General features: G+C 36.8%; 4 protein-coding genes across 6 annotated transcripts; 1 reads left to right on the plus strand and 3 right to left on the minus strand.

Annotated features, from left to right (window-relative positions):
- Nucleotides 1–27: 27 nt before the first annotated feature.
- LOC110843199 (3-hydroxy-3-methylglutaryl-coenzyme A reductase) lies at nt 28–5,579 on the minus strand. 2 transcript variants are annotated; one of them, XM_035846172.1, is made up of 8 exons: nt 5,469–5,579; nt 3,019–3,287; nt 2,256–2,784; nt 1,915–2,074; nt 1,392–1,772; nt 1,068–1,331; nt 691–903; nt 28–612 (listed from the first exon to the last, which is right to left on the minus strand). In XM_035846172.1, the coding sequence occupies exons 2-8, from the start codon at nt 3,191–3,193 to the stop codon at nt 226–228; spliced, it is 2,109 nt and encodes a 702-aa protein (XP_035702065.1). In that variant the 5' UTR covers nt 3,194–3,287; nt 5,469–5,579; the 3' UTR covers nt 28–225. The 2 variants fall into 2 exon arrangements, with proteins under 2 accessions (XP_035702065.1, XP_021944857.1); XM_022089165.2 differs by lacking the exon at nt 5,469–5,579 and adding an exon at nt 3,923–4,446.
- A 3,138-nt stretch (nt 5,580–8,717) lies between these two features.
- Nucleotides 8,718–10,635, plus strand: LOC110843211 (zinc finger protein 287). Its single transcript, XM_022089176.2, has 5 exons — nt 8,718–9,204; nt 9,290–9,538; nt 9,599–10,015; nt 10,109–10,231; nt 10,319–10,635. The coding sequence occupies exons 1-5, from the start codon at nt 8,985–8,987 to the stop codon at nt 10,480–10,482; spliced, it is 1,173 nt and encodes a 390-aa protein (XP_021944868.1). The 5' UTR covers nt 8,718–8,984; the 3' UTR covers nt 10,483–10,635.
- A 10-nt stretch (nt 10,636–10,645) lies between these two features.
- LOC110855452 (carbonyl reductase [NADPH] 2-like) lies at nt 10,646–11,708 on the minus strand. The gene is made up of 5 exons (XM_035858061.1): nt 11,577–11,708; nt 11,337–11,515; nt 11,135–11,240; nt 10,909–11,035; nt 10,646–10,833 (listed from the first exon to the last, which is right to left on the minus strand). The coding sequence occupies exons 1-5, from the start codon at nt 11,706–11,708 to the stop codon at nt 10,646–10,648; spliced, it is 732 nt and encodes a 243-aa protein (XP_035713954.1).
- A 205-nt stretch (nt 11,709–11,913) lies between these two features.
- Nucleotides 11,914–17,104, minus strand: LOC110855435 (serine-enriched protein). Of its 2 annotated transcripts, XM_022103850.2 has the most exons (17): nt 16,824–17,104; nt 16,168–16,433; nt 15,943–16,087; nt 15,633–15,668; nt 15,000–15,054; nt 14,837–14,893; nt 14,605–14,688; nt 14,510–14,522; nt 14,388–14,448; nt 14,256–14,300; nt 14,103–14,189; nt 13,935–14,001; nt 13,333–13,364; nt 12,883–12,940; nt 12,791–12,816; nt 12,480–12,696; nt 11,914–12,350 (listed from the first exon to the last, which is right to left on the minus strand). In XM_022103850.2, the coding sequence occupies exons 2-17, from the start codon at nt 16,365–16,367 to the stop codon at nt 12,289–12,291; spliced, it is 1,245 nt and encodes a 414-aa protein (XP_021959542.1). In that variant the 5' UTR covers nt 16,368–16,433; nt 16,824–17,104; the 3' UTR covers nt 11,914–12,288. The 2 variants fall into 2 exon arrangements, with proteins under 2 accessions (XP_021959542.1, XP_021959547.1); XM_022103855.2 differs by lacking the exon at nt 15,633–15,668.
- Nucleotides 17,105–20,264: the final 3,160 nt, after the last annotated feature.

Below are 20,264 nucleotides of genomic sequence, written 5' to 3' on the forward strand. Positions count from 1 at the left end.
TATTTTGTTTCGCAACTTTTTTTACACTTAATTTGCAGATAATGCTCCACAGTAGAGTTTTATTACTTTGGCCAAATATTTCAAATATTCAAATATTTTATTATAACACTAAATTACTGTTATTTCTACAATGCATAAGCCTCCAACTTATGAAAAAATGGTATGCTTCTTAAGCTGATCAAATGTATTAAAACATATCAAATAAACCAAACTGAGTGTTTTTAGTTATGTCTGCTTGCAATCCGGTCCTGCTAAAAATTCCATCGATGATTTGATTCTGGAGGCAACTGGAGGATTTCGTTTAGTAAATGTAGGCGATCTGGAGGGACTGCGTCTTGATGTGAGAGGTTTATTGTTCTGCTGCTTCAATTCCTCCGCCTGAGCTTTAATGGCAAGAGAGCAGGGTGGTTGTACAGATCCAGAATCAGGACACAGACTATTTTGCTTCTTGTCAAAGTTCAAATTGACGTGACTTCCGATTGGTGTAACGGAGCCGTTAAAACTTGCGGTCGAACGATTGTGCTTTAGGTGGGAACGGACTAGATGACCTGCTGACAATGCTGAAATCAGCGAAAGCTCACCAGCCAGCACGGTAGCGCAAACTAGTCTGGCCTGCGAGTTTAGAAGAAATATTTATTAATACTTTTTCCCCTAATAATCTATTAAAGTTAATAGCACGAAAGTAAATACCAAGGTTTGGGAATTTAGTCCAGCGTTCTCATTTGCACCCTTCACGCCCAGCATATCCAAGCAAGCGGATTGAGCATCCAGAAACGTTCCACCCCCAACTGTTCCAACTTCGATGCTCGGCATGGAACACGAAATATGCAAATCCCTACCTCCAACCCCCCAGGGTTCCATCAAAGTAATACAATTGCTGCTTCCAACATTTTGAGCTGGGTCCTACGACAAGATTAAAGTAATCGATATACATAGGTAAAATTTCAAGTTTGACTTGACAATTTTTTTCACTCAAAATTTGTCATTATTAATTATTTGTATGTATTCGTAATATTCATTTAGTATGCACATCTGCATTTATGCAATTTCTAGTAAGGGGGCTTTACCTGTCCTGTCGCAATGTAAATAGCTGTAACTATATTGGCTGCGTGTGCGTTAAATCCACCAATTGATCCAGCCATTGCCGACCCAACTAAATTTTTCGCCACGTTGACCTCCACCAACGCCGCTGTTGACGTTTTCAAGACGTTCTCCACAATGTGGGCGGGTACCACGGCCTCCGCAACCACAGACTTGCCCCGACCTTGTAGCCAATTTATTGCTGCAGGTTTCTTATCCGTACACACGTTACCGCTCAAGGCCAATACTTCCTATAAATTAATTCGGTTAGTTTGCTAAATTTTGTGCAAATATTCGAAAATTGCTCATACCATGTCTGGATGAAATTGTTGCAATTTATTCAATGCAATTTCCGTTCCCTTTGAAATCATGTTCATTCCCATCGCATCTCCCGTCTTTGCTACAAATCTGATGAACAGGAAGCGCCCCGCAATTCTGCAATGAATGTTTGTAAGGCGAGCAAATCGGCTGGATGAGTCAAAGCTGTCCTTGATGATGGCAAAGTTGTCATTCTCATTTAACCACAACATCGCAGCAGATGCTTTCATGGCGGTGGGGAATCTGACGACCGGTGCTCGAGAAATTCCGTCCCCTACGACCTTCGTTTGGACGCCGTTCACCAACGCTCTACATCCTCGATTGGTGCTAGCGACTAAGCACCCTTCGGTCGTAGCCATCGGAATATAGTACGACTATGGAATTTTTAAAAAGTTGCAAAATATAAATATCTAGATTATTGAATGTATGTATATAACACGACCCATGTCGACTTGTAAGTGACGTACATGTATGTAATTGGAGTAAGTGAAATAAGTAAATAAATAAAATAATTACCTGATCATCAACTACGAATGGTCCTGCGACGCCAACTGGAATTGGGATGTATCCCACGACATTTTCACAACATGCACCCATAACTTTGCTGTAGTCATAATTTTGAAAGGGAAGACCTTCATTGAAGTACTGCTCCCCTGATAAAGCCAAAAGTTTCCTCCTACAAGTAAACGGAAAAATGTTTCTTGTGTTGCACAATTATGTGTGATATACGTAATATGCACGTACTTAAGGTTAGATGCATAAGTTGTGCAACAATGTTACGTATGTAGTTCGATAGTTCGAATAATACTGATTCTTTGATAATTATAAGCAAAAGATGCTTGATCAGATTTTCTTACCTAATATTAACTCCACGTTCTGGGTCTTCTACAGCCTTCTCCAGTTGATAAGCTGGGATGTGCTTGGCATTAACGAGTGCAATAACCTCCGCATCTGTTAGAAGTTTTGCTCCATCATCTGACTTGTAAATTAAGGCACATTCTTCGATAGATCTGGGTGGTTGCTCAATGTTAACCTCGATGTTCAAATCTTTTAATCCCGTCTCCAGCGTCTGAGCTCGGATGGAATCAGAGCTATGTCTCCTGTCTTCATCATGGGGCTTGGCAACATCATCGGGGTCACTTTCACTGTCAGAGGCATCGCCAATGCTGAATCCGATGGGGGACACTGATCCCGAGTGGGTGTCCGAAGGTGTGGTTGACGAATAGCCAGGATCAGGGGTGTGAATTTTTGAATTATTGTTTTCATAGTCCTCCTGTGGTCGGGGCGTCAGAAACTTTGGGAGCGGCATCTTAGTAGCAGTGATAGGTTGGTCTAATACGGTGGCTACCGAGCTGTCTGGTGGTGTGATTGTCGAAATTGGAATCGCTATGAATATGAAAATACAGAATATACTAAAACCATTCTTATTAGAATTTACTGGTCATTAAGGTTAAGAACCAAACATAGACAAATCTATGATTCTTTCAATTTATTAATCTCCAGATGATGCTCCATGATGTTAAATGGTAGCATGTGCCGGATATGATCGACTTTTTTACGACATAGTTTTTTGATGTGCATAACATAACAGCTCAATCATGTAAGAACATGCATGCTTACTTAAACTTATCCCGGTTGTTCGGGCAAATCTCTGTTGGAAGTTAACTGGACGCTGAACAATTTCACCTTTGACTGCCTTCTGCTTATCTGATGCAAATCCACCAAGAAGTAGTTGGAACAGTCCAGTAGTTGTGGTAGAAAACGTAGTGGTGTCAGCCAGAGAGAATTTCGACATAAACTTATCCTTGTTTCCAACCAAGAAATAGTGGATAGCCAGACAAGTAATGAGGATCAAAGTGACAACGAGGCTCAAACTGATTGTAAACCACCTGAAACCCAAGACATTGCATTACATAAACGTGTACATTTTTACATATGTACGGTTATATATCAACATGGCAGTTTGCGTATTATGAGAAATTTTGAAAACCATTAATAAAGTTGATGTACGTATATGGATCATTAATACATAGTAATGATTTCGTATACCAGTTTTGGATTACGCAACCCCATCGTCATCAAACAGTTTTAGGGCAATTTGCAGACATATACTACAGATACGAACAAGGAAAACTTGGTTCAGTTCATATTTTATCATATTAAAGACATTCTCAAGCTTCCACATCATCGTTCAAGGCATGTGGCCATATAAATACATGCTTTTATGTGTTTTATTCACCGTGTGGTGCGTACACAATCATTATGGTCTTCCCAATGGTCCTATCAGATATAATGTTGCAAGGCCTTCCCAATCATGCCGACAAATCGTGCACGCAACAACAAATCATGACGAGCGACTTACAGGACAACAACAATAACGGGATAGCAAGTGTACAATCCGAAGAGAATGACGAAGGTGGACTATGTACTTTTTGCATGTATGTATTTTGTAGTACACGTGTTTGCAAATATGCGGTCCATTCTTAGAAAATGGGAAACATTATAAAGTTTTTCTACCGCGTACCTGATAAACCCCTGTGGATAGATGGAAGCCGTTCCATGATCATTGCGAAATGAAAACATTCGAGAATCCTGTCGCAAGTCGAAATGACCATCTTGGCCCAAGAAGGTCAGCTCATCTCCTGAAGAGTGTGACGCCATGTCGCTACCACTGGCAGCAGATTTTGAAAAATTGGTCCAACGACCAGAATAAACTAGGAGTATGAGAAAAAGACCTCTCAGCCCGAAATTGGACGTGTATGGTGAGGTACAGGAGGAGATTTTTCTGGAGATTGATGTCCGCATGGAAGTAGCGGAAGATTTTCTTCGACGACCGCCCCCACCAGCCACACATCTTTTGTAACTATTCACACTAAATCCTCGGACTTGACCACCGTCAGAGATTTTCCTCTGTGTAACACTATTTCGTCTCATCTTTCACTGATTAATGAGATGAAATTGCTTATTTTTAACTAGTTTGAAAGTCTATATGTACGATACTAACGTCTGTAGTTTCGTACGTACGTCTGACAAGGCGAGACGTACAAGTTGAAATGAACTAAATATTCTTGAAAACTTTGCTATTATACGAAACCTAGGTTTTGCCTGGCAGCCTAGACAAAGGAAGAAATCAGTGACCTTTATGACCCAACTCTGCTCTGGTGATATTTTTCATATTGTGCATATATGTATGTGCTTATGTATCAATATGAAAACGTTTTATGATCCTATGTGGAAGTGGGGTGAGCTTATTTATGTTGTTATCATCATGATCGTGCCAACAAAAGTTGTACCAAAATTCTAAGTTTGCTTTGAATTTAGTCGCATACTAATAATAATTTGTATTGATAATGCTGTAAACTCTTTTCTTTAACTCCTTGCAAAAGAATGGATTGTTTAGTAAGTCGTAAATACACAAGTTATGTCTGCTTCCCATTTGATCATTATGCAGACAAAGTTCAATCTATTCTTGACATTTTCGGTGCAAAAGGACTGATCTATCTGACCTAGCACATCACACCCAGCAGCTCATCCGTGTCAGCTTTAGAAATCTGAATGAGCTGGCTCAATTGACGTGCATTTATTGGAAGCATGGAACAGCACCATTGCGTAAACTAAAGTTTATATTTAACCTTAAATGTCATTCAATTTTGTATACAATGAACAGTGTTATGGCACCACAAATTGTATGAACAAGAAATAATATGCGTACGTGGTGTTTAGAATAACGTTGGGACTTCTATTGTTGTTGATAACAATACTTCATCTAATGGATTCCTAGTATCAGCACTTAAATTAGATATGAATGAAATCTTAATTTTAGGTTTAATAATAAATATGGCCCTTTGGACTCAATATTTTCAACATTTTTTTTTAGAAATCGTAGTACAAAAAGCGACATGTCCTCTGAAATTTCTAACGCGCAGCTCTTCTTGCTAAAAACTGTTTTGATATGAACCCACATATTGCATTACTGCTCGACAATGTAATATCCGTTTTTTTGTTTTAAGTGCTAGAACTTTTTTAAATAAAAATGCAGCTTGTAAGAAAGATTAGCGAGTAAGTCTTACCTGGGAAAATGTCTCAACGTTAAAATCCGAGTAGATTTGTAACTTTACCAGCGCTGCTGACCAGGAGGGAAGAGGTTCAAGACTGAAGGAAATATAGCCTCATGAATTTTCCTAGGTGAAATTAATGGAAAAATAATACATTTTACATCAGGACTTTCCACGTCATTGTCATTGTGCAAGATATCTCTCATTATAGTTTTGTATACCTAAGTATGCACGGCAAGGAAAGTTTGCGAAATCAGCATGATATGTGGGGGAATCCTACTTCCTTTTGCTCTAAAACATTGTATAAAATGTAATATAGCTAAAACATTGGTTTTATTATGGATGGTGACGTCTAAAGTCTAAACTACTTTGCTGACAATCAAGGGAACGGATTTCCCTATATTGTTGAGATAACCTGTAATTTCTTGTAATTCTTCAACTTTATATAGGTGGTTGGTGCAACAAGTGGTTTCATCTCCCTCAAGCTAACACACATATAAATTGACGTAAGTACGTATACATTGCTGCTACATATGTACATACATAACATAGTTCAACAACTTGTCTCTAAGTAAAGTCTTCTCTATAGTGCGAAGTTAATCTCAATTTGTAAGTTGCCGAATAAAATATATGCATCTTCCAATTTGAAATGAGAAAGCATAAATATGTAAACGCAGATTTGAGCCGCTTTCCTCATCGTGCTTTTCTTTTGTCTGTTGAAGTCTATATACTCACTTATCCTTAACAAGCATTTTGTTGTTACCTCGTTAATAATATTAATCGTCAGAACTAAGGTTCGGTTAGTTTTAGATGAGATTAATCGTCCTGAATTGGACTTAATTGACTTTGCATTATTTCTTCGACCATCAAAATGTGCTACCTCGTTTCAATATCATTTTACCTTGATAAAACAAATATGTAACGCATAATGGTGACGTACTACGTACGTATATCATATTACTATCACTATCCCATAGCAGCGTTATTCACAATCGTTTTGGAAAATCGCGATTCTATATATATGTTTTGTGGTGTATGTACATATTTTATAGTCACAAATTCTAAAATATTACAGGCAAGTTCCTCATTTTACATTAAATATTTCACTATTAGCATATCTTCGAAATCAGTTCCAATCAAATTGCGTCAAAGGGTGGGAACCTCTAGTCTTTCCGCAGGAACATCACACCATGTGCTTAAAACTCTCCATGAAAGTTTCTCATGACAAATATGTGAAATATTACATCCTGTGCTTGAAGAAATTGTGCAATCCGTCTGACCTTTAGCATTTCTCCATTGTCATACAATTCTCTTGTCAACTATGTACTGGTCTTCTTTGCAACAGAGTTTAACAAATTTATTTTTTAAACATTGCTAGAAATCGTGAGAAATGCCTATGCGGATATTTTACTTCATTTTCCTCGATTCATACTAAGGGTTAGCAAACGGGTTTGGATGACACGAGGCGATTCCATGATTTTATAATACACATAAAAAACATGAGCGAACTACTTACATAATACCGAGGCAGAAATGAAATTTTACAATATATATCACATAGAATATTAAACAATGACATTTAACGACCTGAAGACTTACCTTGTTGGCATTATAATTAATTGATTTATCTGATTATCACTGGATATGCTGGACTTCAGTCGTGGGAGCGTCGCATTTTTCACTTTCATATCACAATAACTTCAAACTCAACACTTTCTTATTCTAAAACATGTTTATAAATTTCATTAATCCACTTTTATCGTACAAATGCCTAAAGGTGTCCGGAGGGGTAAAACTTTAGCCGACTGAAATAAAATATGTATTGAAGCTTGGTTTTAAGATATCAGAACACAAAGTTAAATTAGGCCAAGAGCTTCCCAAAGTCCTTGATCATTGGCGAAACTCTATTTCTGATGATTCTGAAAATGGTATCAAAAATCAAAGAGGGCAAGGTGGTTATATAAGAATTACTAAACATTCAACAAAAAGCGAATTTATATATTTATCCAATATATGACAATGAAATATCATCTAGTTGCGAATGTTATAATAAAACCTGGAGGACTATCATTCTCAATTGATAAAATTCACCAAGGAAAAAATACACTTCCGAAGTTCAACAAATTGAATGTGACTAGCTGGACCGAGATCATTCAGTCTTTGGGATGTTTTTATTCCATTTCTGTTTGAAGAAGTTTTCTTGATACTTTTGACATTGCATCCGTTTTATAAATTGGATAATGGTCATGGCCAATTACGCCAAGTTCTTGAATTTGTCAACAGAAAACATGGCACATGGTATTAGTAGGTCAATGCCAAATTGACTTTAGATACAATTAAGCATTTAATATACACATTGTCCTTGTCGTTAATTATGTGTAAAATTCATTTTACATACTAGTCTATTCTATTTATCAGTATTTGTTTACTGTTTAGTTCGCCCATATGTAATTGTGTTTCGATTTTTTTACCAATGATATGAGGGGCTAACAGTTCCAGGCGTTGTCCCTTCAATTCATAATCAAATCACTTCAAAAATAAAAATAATATGCAATGTGAATCATATAGATGAATTTATGAAGTGTTGTTTAATTTCTATAAATAATATATGACTGACTGCACCTGTCAAGTCAATGCAACTGTGTATTTTATTACATTAAAATGACATGACTTTTTTTATATTTTCGAAATCATAACAGTCATAACAATATATTAAAAACAAATCGTGGTTTGCACAGAAATAATCAAGTAGTTAACGAATCAAGACTTTCATTAACGGGGTTTCATACCATGGCCTTAAAAGTTTTAAGTTAAAACCGACAACGTTATGTAGCATTACGTTAAATATGATGAATTACTTAGATCTATCATCGTAATAAAATGTTATGTTAGCTAAAAAAATATTCAGTTCAGTTAGTTCGATAATGAAAAGTTTTTCGTTATGAAAATACAAATTTTAATTGATAAATACTAAAATCTCTAATTGATGACTGACTGGACTATTTAAGCCATGAGCATGCAAGTACTTATTAGCCTGCTTGTAAGCTTCGTTTCCAGTGTAGTTTTTTAATGCCAAAATAGACAAGTTTATATTGAGCAAGAGAATCTGCATTGCGATTTACACACATTTTTTATCATGAAATATACAGCCTTTTACATTGATTGCATAAAACTCTTATGGGATCTTATTTAGCATGAGAAAACATTTCCAACAAAGTGAGTTTATGTAATTTTGCTGCGGGAGTGTTTTTGCATCTTGCTTACATGTAAGTTACATCTGACTCACAACATTGCTTTCGTTTTTTTTCACTTGCCTTTGTTCCATACTTTTTTTAGTTAAGTATTACCATTTTGTTATATAAACTTGCTCACGTAATAAAAATCTGTATTTTTTGTATGAATAATTGATAAAGTTTACGTGGCATAAATTATTTGTTAAATACCAGGTATGCAGAGTGCAGAATATTACAGATCGCTAAGTAGATATTAAATAATTGAGTATGAGCATAATTAACTACGGGACTAGGCAGGATGACCAGTAATAAGGACAAAAAACTAATTTCAACATTAAAAAATCAGCTCTTGATTCTACGACGGGATTATTCACGTTGTAAGAAAAAATTAGAAAGTGTATTAATAGAAAATGCAGAACTGAAGAAACGTCTGGGGGACTTTGGTCACACACAAGGCCAGTGTAATGGTAGTCGTGGTGGACCGCCTGGACGACAGCAGCAGCAGCAGGATGAAGAAAGTACGGTTTGGTTTTCTCGGAAAACTTTTATGTAGCATTCAATTGACGTGCATATGTATTCGCATATTGAACTGAACATTAACAGACGAACTATCATCATTCGAAGAGCAGGCAAATGAGACGATGGATATTGATGAGCACGAAGACCTTGCTGACCCGTCCCTTTATCCCGTGCGAACCGATCATGAATATGCTAAAGTACAGGTCGCTCGAAGAGCAGAAAGGACCACTGCTGAGGCACTCACAAGCGATGATGCGACGACCCCGAGGACAGCCTTAGAACGCGTCGTTGTAGACTTTCTGGACAACATTGCGAAACTGTCAACCAAAAAATGTAGGTAATTTTGTTGTGGGCTGGTCGTGTTTACAACTTATACAATGCTTTGATATTTAGGTGCATTTGTTGACCATGAGGATTTGTCATTGTATGATAAGGATGGATTAGAACCTTTTAGTGTAGTTTTAAGAAAGAAATTAGACTCGTACTTGATGGATGCTGCACAGGAAGAAATAAATTTAACAATCAACTCGAACATTGTGGTTCCCAGCAGCAAATCTCGTAAAGGTCCAATCAAGTATTTTAGCAAACCCCCATCGCCTGGAGCCTCAAACTGCGCACGCATTAGAAAAAAATGGCCAAATTCAGTGCCATATGTAGAGACCAACAGTTCCGGTACTGTAAATGCTATTCATCATGATTTCGACGACGAAAACTTGGTTCAGCACATATGCAAAGTGTGTGGAGTATCTGTCGATACTAAGGCTATCTTGAAACGACATATGATCACCCACACTACAGGGTCAGAACCATGTAAGACGAAAGATAACAGCATTTATTTGAATTTATGTAATCATAAGTTATCAAACCCAATTTCATTTACTACAAATGTTATTATTATTATAGGTCCTGTGTGCGGTCAATTATTCAAGCGCAAAGATGACATGAACAAACACTTTCAACGGATTCATGAGAGAAATTATCGATTTCAATGTTCTATGTGTCCTAAAAAATTTATTGATGCATCAGGTAATTATTACAATATATGTCAATAAGTTTCTTACTTTACCAATTATTTGGGGTTTCGGATAATAATTTATCTTATTTTTATTTTAGGTTTCAGAAGACACGAGAGGATCCATCTTGGCATACGCCCTCATTTATGTAGCGTTTGTGGTCGGTCATTCCCTGAATCAGTCAATCTTCGTCTCCACATGGAGATCCAGCACAACCCCAATAGAAAAGGAAGGTTACGCAGAGTCAAGCTTGTAGTGCAATGATTATTCGCACTGTTTATTTTCATACCATTTTACATAGATGTTCGGTATTGATTACTAAAATCGACTTCCAATATTAATACATATAGTATATAGTAATATATAGTAATATATAGTAATATATATAATATATATATTAATTTTTTCCCAATTTTATCTCGGTTGTTTACCCACACACAAATATACTTTCACCATTAATGTAAGAACTGCCTTCGTGCAAAAGAAATAGCACCACATTCGCAATTTCGCTAGCTGTTCCAATTCTTCTCAACGACGAAGTAGTCACAATGGAGTTAACCATTCTACTTTTTGGGTTATCCAGAGCTTTCTTCGACATGTCCGAAGGGAATAATCCTGATGACAATTAATTTTTATTCATAATTATTGTGCTGATTCTATATAACAAACCTCTAACCTACACAAGCTAACCTGGGCAAACGCAGTTCACTCTAATGTTGTGGGGGCCAAGTTCGTGTGCCAAGTTTCTGCTCATCGCCCCCAATGCAGATTTAGATATTCCATATAAACCTTGTCGATCCACTACCATTCTCTCGGCCTGAAAACGATTGAAATTAATCCATCACCAATTTAAAGTTATTTATCAATGTACATACATATCTATATGCATATTATTATTTGAGAATGAAAGCATTACAATGGACGAAATATTTACGATGGATCCAGCCATTCTGTTTGAAATCATTTTCTCTGCTATAATTTGGGTGACGTTCAGTGATGAAAGAACATTTGAGTTGAAGGTTCTGGAAACATTGGTTACATTTGTATTACATTACCTTGATTCACAGCGTTCTTGTGCATATATGCATAAGAGTTATTAAATGTGTGAAATGGTGGACCTATCAAAATCATCTTTGGATACTTTCATCATTTCGCCAGGAATGTTTATGGCAGCATTGTTAACTAGCATGTGAACCGGCTCCAAGGAAAGAAGTAGTCGACGCGTCTCGTCATAGTTTGAAAGGTCCACTTGAATGGTACTGACTTGTGGACATTCTTCTTTCAGCTCCTCCAGTTTCTATTTGGGTTGAATGAAATGAATAAGAAATATAAAATACATATTTGAATTAGCGATTTACCTCTTTCGTCTTGGACAGCGCAAAAACAGTGCCATCGTTTTCAACGATGGATTTTACAAGGAGCTTCCCCAATCCTCTGCCAGCTCCCGTGACAATCACTTTTTTGCCCCCGAATGATAATGGGGTGATCATTACGCTTCAGACGAAGTGTTGATGAAGAATTTTACTCAAAAACATAGGATTTGTTGCAAATCTAATTTTATTTCAAAATTTATGCATTCGATATAATTCTATCAATTTCTAATAGTTTCAATACTTAGTGTAGAATTACATATATGTTAGGTTTCATATCATATGCACCACAAAATATTTTTGTATGCAGATTTCACATGGTGACTTGTGTAGATAACTTTTATAATTTCTTCTGTTCAGCCTGACGTCATGGAGTTTAACTTTTCCAATGCAATATTTGATTCACTTTGTTGCATATGAACTTGGACGCCCTGATAGATCTTTCTAGTATAATCTCTGGCTCAATTATTTTTTACTTCTATTTAAGTGGATGATAAACGTATGTAAATTGATGGTTGTTGCTTCGTATAAATGAGATAAAACATAAGATATATGTATGTCGTATGTGTATATATTTGGTCAGGTCAGGTGTTTCAGAGTTAACTGGAAAAAGGTGCAGGATGAATTATAGATTCTGCTAGATTTACCAAAGATATTCTTGAGGGAATTCTTCCTCCGGTGAAATTTCTTTCGTAGTTTGTCAGGACGAAGAGGAATCTCTCTTGCCAATGACCGCTTTCAATGGAACCCGCTCAAAAACAACTGAAATTTTCAATATTTAATAAATTAACCTTTCTACGAGCTACATTATGTTATCTGTCTGTCATAAATGTCATAATCATATTTGCATACATGACTGGCTATTTTGTCTTTAATCTGCAAAAAACTCACTCTTTTGATGCGAAGTACCCGGTTGATCTCCTCCAGCAGCATCAGTACCTCCTGAAGATTTCCTCCCGCTGTCAATTTCGCTACTAGCTGAGGAGTTAAGGGTTGTGTTGCTGCCGTACGGATCAAGAGAACTCTGAACTGACATGGAACGGCCTCCGGTGGATCGTCGAGCCCGATTTGGTGACAACTTGGCGAAATCAACTGAGCTGGGGTCGGCCTGACAATTTTCGATAGGAAGTTATAAAATTGATAGGTCAGTTTTTGGATTCATATCAGTCTAATTTTATGGCTTCGTTCATTGTGACACGAACCTGGAACGCCAACGCGTTCATCAACACTAAAAAATTATGAACATTAATTTCATTTAGATCCAAATTTAATTATCATAACGCTTCAAACTCACCGTGATAAGGAACGACGCTTAAAGGGTGTATGTCTTTCATTAGCACGTTGGCCGGGATCTTAGAGAATGAATTAATGAATGAATTAAGTTCGTTATTACGTGTGAAGATTTCAATACAAGTCGTAAAAGTCAAGACGATGAAATGGGGAAACAAATGTAGGAGACGCTACAATAGGGAATTCAAACCGTAAACCGGTGTAACTTGAAATACATGTTGGTTTGGTTTTTACAAAACCGGTTTTACATATTCAATTTTCCGGTTTTAGCACAAATTAGCGAAATTTACTAGTGATTTACTATTAAGAAATTGCTTGTATTTAAATACTATGCGAAATGTATTAAATTAAAATGTTAAACTGCGTTTGTCAACTGGTTTGAATTATTAAGTCATAAAATTGTAGCGTCATTTATATGTTAAGTACGTCATTACATAAATTTAAATAAACGAACCTTATGAAACTGGATGTATTCCAAGAAGTTTGCTACATGAAACCAGAATTATATGTAAATTAGCACCATTTATTACCCGAATCAGGACTTAATTGTGCCAGCTTATTTGTCCGTCTTTGTGGCTAACGGCTAAACGGCATAACAGTAGAAAATATTTATCTACATTTACAATATTCGAGGAGCAAGGTCATAGATGGGCTTGATCCTTGGACCAGGAATTTCCATTAATAAATGTGAAATTTTATTCAAATTTTCAGTTCCAAGAGGAGACATGTATTTAATTTTTAAATTTGGTAATTGGTATTATAAGGTGAAAATTGAAAGTACGGGCGAGTAAACTCTAACAGCTAATTTTGAAAACTATTTTTTTGTACTGCTGAGGAGGACTATTTTCGAAATCAAGTCCACGTTGCATGTTAATATTGTTAATTAAATTCATCTTTACTTTACTTATGAAATGAATAGATAGTCCGAGTGGAAATTTTGGTGCACAATAATGATTGTGCACCAAAATTTTGTACCTTGGTATTGACTACCCTGGTTCCGGCCAATATATGCAAAATTTGGAATAAATGTTTTTAATTCCCAAAGCAAAGACATACCAATGACATCCTTCAAGTTAATTTCTGGACTGCAGTCGCAATATTTCTTGCCCCACATCAATACAGCCTATAACCCGTTAATTATTAATCCGTGAAAACAAATCTTATGTAATGAATAATTGCTATGAATCTCGTATATCAACGTTCTTCTCGCGACGTTTTTTTTACCTGGAATTTTGTAAATTCGTCAGCTTTCAATTCTTCACGACACAAAATTAATCGAACGACGTGTTGAGGTAGTAAAGTGAATGATCCCTAAAAGAGCAAAAAAAGTGAGATTCTATTTCTACTGCTCGCCCAACGATTAATAATTTTGTTTACCAAATTGAGTACTTCGGTTCCATGTTCGTCTACAAATTCTAGCACCTAGTTTATCACAACGTACAGATACATATATATAGGGATATAAATTAGTTTAAATGCTTCATATATACGTTTTATAACTATTAATACCTTTTGGACCAGTGATTTTGTACATTTGTACTGAATGTATCTTTCTGCCGAGGCCAGTAAACTAAGCAATATTTATATGTACACAAACGCCACTTTACCCGAAATTAATATGTACAACTTACGCGCAAACTGTGTCTGCAAAAATAATACCAAACCAAAATTACGAAATCCAATCCTCATTTTTATTTCGCCATTAAAAGTATTAAATTAAACCTACCAACATTTATGCAGGACTGAACAAAACCCATGCAAGCTTTCCGCAATTCTTCCAGCCCGTAATAGTCCGCCGCATTCATGACACCTAAAATTAATAGATATTTGATATTCATTAAAACTTGAAGTGCCAATATCTTGGCTGACCCAATGCTGTTTGTTATGTTCTGGTTGCTTTTATTTTATAATGGAAGTAGCAGCTATTGAAAATAAAGGGATGCAGATAAAGAACTTGCCTAGCAGTGTGCGAGGTTGCAGGGTCACGTATCCTGTGTGAATATACTCGATCAACTCTATTTTTCGAGAAAATTTTATACGAAATTAATTAAATTCACACTAATACAAAAGGTACCTTTTGGTACTTTAAAAATTTTTTATATTTTAAATTATTTCAATTACGCCGGAATACATCAGGTTCAAATTCTTCGATGATCAGAGTTTGGTGTGGTTGTGGCTGCGAAATAAATTCAGAAGTAAATGGTTGTGTTCTAGTTTAAGGTCAAAGAGTGATGTAGAGTTGCAGTGCAGGGGGTGGGGAGAAGTCAATGCTTTGGAAGGGGGATAGAGACGAGCGAGCAATCTCAAGTGTTAATCAGTGTACACAAGCGGTTATTATTGGGTACATAGTTTTATCCCATCGGTGTCACATTGTTGGGATCTGATGCAACTGATTTACTACAGGTTGCAGTTACCAACCAGCCGGGGTTTGTGCATCGACGAATTTGATTATATGGGACAGATAAGGCAGATATATAAATAGGTACTCATTATAGATTTACATACTTATTGCTAAAAGATGTTAGAAAGATACACATACATACACATAGAAAAGAGATATAGAGAGAGATAGAAAGTGTGAGAGAGAAAGTGAGAAAGGAGAGAAAGAGTAAGAACAAGGGAGATGACATTAAGGGTTTTAAAATTACTAATCAACCAGAGAAATGTTAATATGGTTTGTGGTAAAGTAGAAATTGAAGAGAAAATAGAGAGCAAGTCAGAAGTAGACAGATCATATCGAAGAAAAAGTGTCACCTCTGAAATAGTTGACAGTTGGTGCTGAAATCCTCGCTAGAAATGCCAACGATACAAACAACGTCAGCGCATAATTTTATTTATGCAAATTGTAAAACATGGAACAGTTATGTGTCAGCAGCAGTGTGAGCTAGTACTTAAATACATTGTATAAGCTTTTTCAACGAATACATTACCTATACATACACAGAAATAAATAAATCGCGTATGTAAAGTGTCAATATGAAGATAAAATTTTAAAAACTTTGCAATTACATATATTACATTATGAGCATTAAAAAGATTACGACAGTTACTTTATGGTGCTTACCGATGGTTTATTCGATTGCGCTGTTTGCATATTCAACAATGGTTCTGAAGATCGTTTCAAAAACAGCCGAAGCTTATTTTCGCTCCGTGGCTGCTCTTTCTTTTTCTGCGGAGAAGGTGCCTGATACAATATTTTGTAGAACACCCTTGAGATAATAAAAGTTTCTCACTAAAATAGTACAGCTTGGCATCGTACAGATAGAAAAGTATGACACATGTTTCCTACCTGCTCCGTGCTGCAAGAACAGCTTTCACAGCGCAAACAGGTTCTCTGGTATCGCCGACGAGGAAAGTGACATCGCACAACTCTGGCATCGACGCTAAGAATTTCATATCTTCTGCCAACCCTGTCTTGTTCTCAAAGGTAGAAAAATCCGGCTCGTCTCCCAAGGTCTCTGCCATCATGTAGAATGCCTCGTTGAACATGCTCTTGCCAAAGGTCGTACTCCGTTACTGACAAAGACTTGAAACTAACAAGCAGTCATATGCCCACTGAAAGAAAGAGCAAGATGTTATATAAAATTTAATTAATTGGCAATTTCTGCAGGCTTTGTATCTGAGTGTCGGAGCAGTTATTTTTAGAATGGGGTAATATAATATATCTGAGGCATTATTTTTCTCAAAACGCATATAAAACATACTCATATTTATTTATATAGCACGCCCCAAATGAGTTGAAACCTGGTAAAAATAAATCAAATTGTCGAGAACACTAAATAAACTATGTCAATAATCTTATGACACTATTACTGGATTGAGAATACGTGCTGATGAATACCATTGAATAATGAAAACGAGATGAAACGAATGCAACCATGACACAAGGGAGATCTTGTAATGGATGGATACCAACGCCCACACGGGGTTTTATTTAGGGCTCACCTGGCCAAGATTCGCTGGAAGTGAAGTGTTGACAAATAAGACGGTTGAAAACTACGGAGAATTTAGCAAACTTGGTAAGAGCAAGGAAGGAAATTAGAATAAAGGAAAAAAGAGGTGGGATTGGACGAAAGCGAGCTGGACACTATTTGAGGAATTTAAGGAAATTTTGCCAGAATGGAGAAATTATTAGGTGAGGACAGACATCTTTTCGCAAAAACACTGGCGAAAGCGTCTATATATTTATTTATGTGCATGGAGTTCTTGAGAGATGAGATCAATAAGAGAGCAGCAGGTGGTTCCGATAGGAGTCTGAGGATGCTGAGAGTCTACGCAGGACGGACCGCTTTCCCCGACGGATTCTACCGAACAAAATATCGACTTTCTCCATCTACTGCTTTCTCCGGACAGGTTTGTCCGTAGTAGCTACGTGACAGATAGCACACCTAGATAATAGTCGAGGCCTTCGGCTTTGTTCCAATTAATTGCAGGCCACTATAAGTCTTTACAATATATCAAATTCAATAATGATTGTAAACATTGTTTCTCACCACACGAGGAAGTCTGTCAGACGCATGTACCTACATACATATCGCATCAAATAACATTACCACCGGCAAACCAAATGGCCTGTTCCGCAGCAAGTTTGTTTTAAGAATCCTCAAACATATCTGTATGCATTATCTTTGAACTCAACTTCGTTACAGGATTTAGCATTCTCCAACTTTCACTGTGACACTGTTTAATTCCAAGCCCCAGGACAGCCACTTACTCACGTTCACTTCTGGCCAAAATTCTAGGGAATCGTCATAAATTCAATCAACCACTGTGTTGAGGTTTTGTAAAAGTACACAATTTGATCCTTTAAATCTTATATCAAAGATAAATACTCAAACGCTGACTATGGGAGTAATTCAGGTCAGGTGCAATGAATTCATTTAACGTGAAATAGATATTTAGGAGAAAGAACGGTATTTAAATATTTCCAAAATAAAATAGACGTTTTTATTCTGCAATGCATACCTATAATTTATGGCCTGTAATGAAAGGAATATTTGTGTCCAAACAAAAATTTATTGCTCAAGATGTTTTCCTTTCTCGAAATTTAGGTAACGCGTTTATGATCTTGGAGACCGGGAACACTCATGAAAAATGCAAACAAAGGAAGGAAAGGCTGTTGTTACAAATGTGTTTTTTTATCCGTATTAATTTAACAATCTGTTGTCGAAGGGGAAAGCCGAACGAGGAGCATATATAAGCTTTCCATTAAATTGTTTGTTTACTTCCAGCCTTTGTTTTGTGCAGTGCCCGGACAGGTGAATTCGCTACTATAACATGGAAATGGAGTCTGATGTAAAATACATTTCATGCTCAAGTGCAAAACCTATGTGATAACCTATCTAGACGATCCCACGTTGAACAAGCGTGTTAAGCACAAATCTTAAGCAACGGAACAATGACAAATGAAGTGTAAGGAATGATTAATTACTTCCACATTGGAAGAAAGTTTCTCAAAGCATTCGTGCGTTGCTCTCTGCAAAATCAATGAAACGTTCGTGCCAAAGACTCAAAATGCACCGAATAAAATGATACTTTATCTTTTGCAACTGACTGAAACTTACAGTTCGTAACCTCAATAATGCAGCATCTTTGATAAGTCACATAAGTAAATACCCTATACGCAGTAGTATAGATATGGGTAGCACAAAAATATTCATAGATCGTATTTAAGTTGCAACCAGTTTACACAAGTTCATGCGAATTTGCTGGAAAGCTAAATGTAAGTGAAACTGTCAAAAATAGGTGATTTTGCAATATCATATTTCTCAGAAATACTCTTCACAAAAAAATGCATGCCGTTTTTTCTTTCAGTGACTTATTGCCTTTTTGCGTGTATTTTTGCTCGCTTGATGCCTTTCCCATATGCTTCTGGGTATTTCGTGAAAAATTTTATTATGTACAAGAGACAATGATAAAAATGTCACGGGACATTTTTTGGTTTTAGAAAAATCAGGGAGTCGTCCCAGACGCCACAAAGCATATATTTTCATAATCTGCTCGTCGAGACCTTTCTAACGATGCCCCATTTATAGGGCTATGTGAGGCTTGACATTGTACTTGCAACAACATGAGAAAATATAGATGGCGAAAATTGACCGGTGTTAAGGTCATTTTCGACATGAGAGCTAAACGCCGAAAAATGCCGCCTAGAGACACTCAAGATGGTGTATAATCCGAAAGTTCAGCTTCCTAACTCAAAAGATGAAGAAGAAATCTCTGTACTACGGACCCCTACCCCGACTCACAATAATGGCCATAGCGGATGGTTGGGGGCAACTTGTTTCAAAATTATTGTTCTATTACACTAATTGCATGCCCTGTGACCTATTTTTATGGAGATTCAAAAATCTAAAATCCACCTGCCGAAGCTTACCTATTTGGTACGGACACCGTCACGTATGATATAATCATCCTGTCTGACCCAAGTTGCAGAATCTCTGATACGGCTACAAAGTCACAATTTAGAAACTTCTGGTTCCATTTATGGAGGACTCAACGTGTCTAAATTGTCAAAGTTTTTGTCAGGGATGTCAGTCATGAGGCAGCATTTGTTTTAAATGATCCAAGGTCACACGCTTTTCATAAGAAGGTAAATATATGCATGAGTGCACGTCTCCATCCTGTTTATTGTGCAAGGTGGCGTACGTAATAATAATATATTCCCGTCCTCTCGACGATTTCGCTGGAGCCGTTCTCTCAAATTGATGAAAAAGACTTTGGTTGGGAGACAGTCGAAATATACGTGTGTGGGAAAATGCTAGCGTCTGGTGGTCTATTTATATGGCATCCTCAGAAGCAGGGGAAAGCAAGATTCCATGTACGAGATTCTGCTACTCTCTTTCTGCCTACTTGCTTGGCGTCTCACACTGCACGATCCCATTGATTTCCTCCATTTCTCACCGTCACTTTCTCCCTTTGTTCTCCCTCCACAACTCTCGGCCAGTTTTCTCTTATTCATTGGAATTGAGTTGCACTGTGACCACCACAAAGATGTTAAGCCAATCATCAAACGGTGGCTGAATGCTCTTCAAGGAATGTGGCGTTGCATCTGTAGATGCACACTTTGCGGGATAAATGTACTTGAGATTTGTTTGTGGACAGGGCTTATTCTCATGTAATGAATCATGTACGTCGTATATTTAAGCCAAGTTCAGGGCGGCAACAAATTAGCGGAATGATTAGTAATGAATATGCACAATTATTGTGTTGGGCCATTAGTTATGTCATATTTCACATTATTCTGGATCTGCAATGCTGTTACCAAAGGTAATTACCCAATATTACTTCATTTGGGTCCAACAAAGTAATCGTTGTTGTTTGCATGGATCGATTACTATAAAATTAGTGCGCATTCATATAGATGTGTATTGATATGTAAATAAG

The sequence above is a fragment of the Folsomia candida genome, unplaced genomic scaffold, assembly GCF_002217175.1.
Source record: "Folsomia candida strain VU population unplaced genomic scaffold, ASM221717v1 Fcan01_Sc001, whole genome shotgun sequence".
NCBI lineage: Eukaryota > Metazoa > Arthropoda > Collembola > Entomobryomorpha > Isotomidae > Folsomia > Folsomia candida.

Coding starts and splice junctions, on each gene's coding strand:
- LOC110843199 (XM_022089165.2), bottom strand. CDS start 4,332: ATGAGACGAAATAGTGTTACACAGAGGAAAATCTCTGACGGTGGTCAA. Junction 3,288..3,922: donor TATCCACAGGGGTTTATCAG/GTACGCGGTAGA, acceptor CTTGGGTTTCAG/GTGGTTTACAATCAGTTTGA. Junction 904..1,067: donor TTTACATTGCGACAGGACAG/GTAAAGCCCCCT, acceptor ATCTTGTCGTAG/GACCCAGCTCAAAATGTTGG.
- LOC110843211 (XM_022089176.2), top strand. CDS start 8,985: ATGACCAGTAATAAGGACAAAAAACTAATTTCAACATTAAAAAATCAG. Junction 9,539..9,598: donor GAAACTGTCAACCAAAAAAT/GTAGGTAATTTT, acceptor TTTGATATTTAG/GTGCATTTGTTGACCATGAG. Junction 10,232..10,318: donor AAAATTTATTGATGCATCAG/GTAATTATTACA, acceptor TTTTTATTTTAG/GTTTCAGAAGACACGAGAGG.
- LOC110855452 (XM_035858061.1), bottom strand. CDS start 11,708: ATGATCACCCCATTATCATTCGGGGGCAAAAAAGTGATTGTCACGGGA. Junction 11,516..11,576: donor CGCTGTCCAAGACGAAAGAG/GTAAATCGCTAA, acceptor CAACCCAAATAG/AAACTGGAGGAGCTGAAAGA. Junction 11,036..11,134: donor TCGTAAATATTTCGTCCATT/GTAATGCTTTCA, acceptor AATCGTTTTCAG/GCCGAGAGAATGGTAGTGGA.
- LOC110855435 (XM_022103850.2), bottom strand. CDS start 16,367: ATGTTCAACGAGGCATTCTACATGATGGCAGAGACCTTGGGAGACGAG. Junction 16,088..16,167: donor GTTCTTGCAGCACGGAGCAG/GTAGGAAACATG, acceptor TATTATCTCAAG/GGTGTTCTACAAAATATTGT. Junction 14,689..14,836: donor GCAACCTCGCACACTGCTAG/GCAAGTTCTTTA, acceptor TATTAATTTTAG/GTGTCATGAATGCGGCGGAC.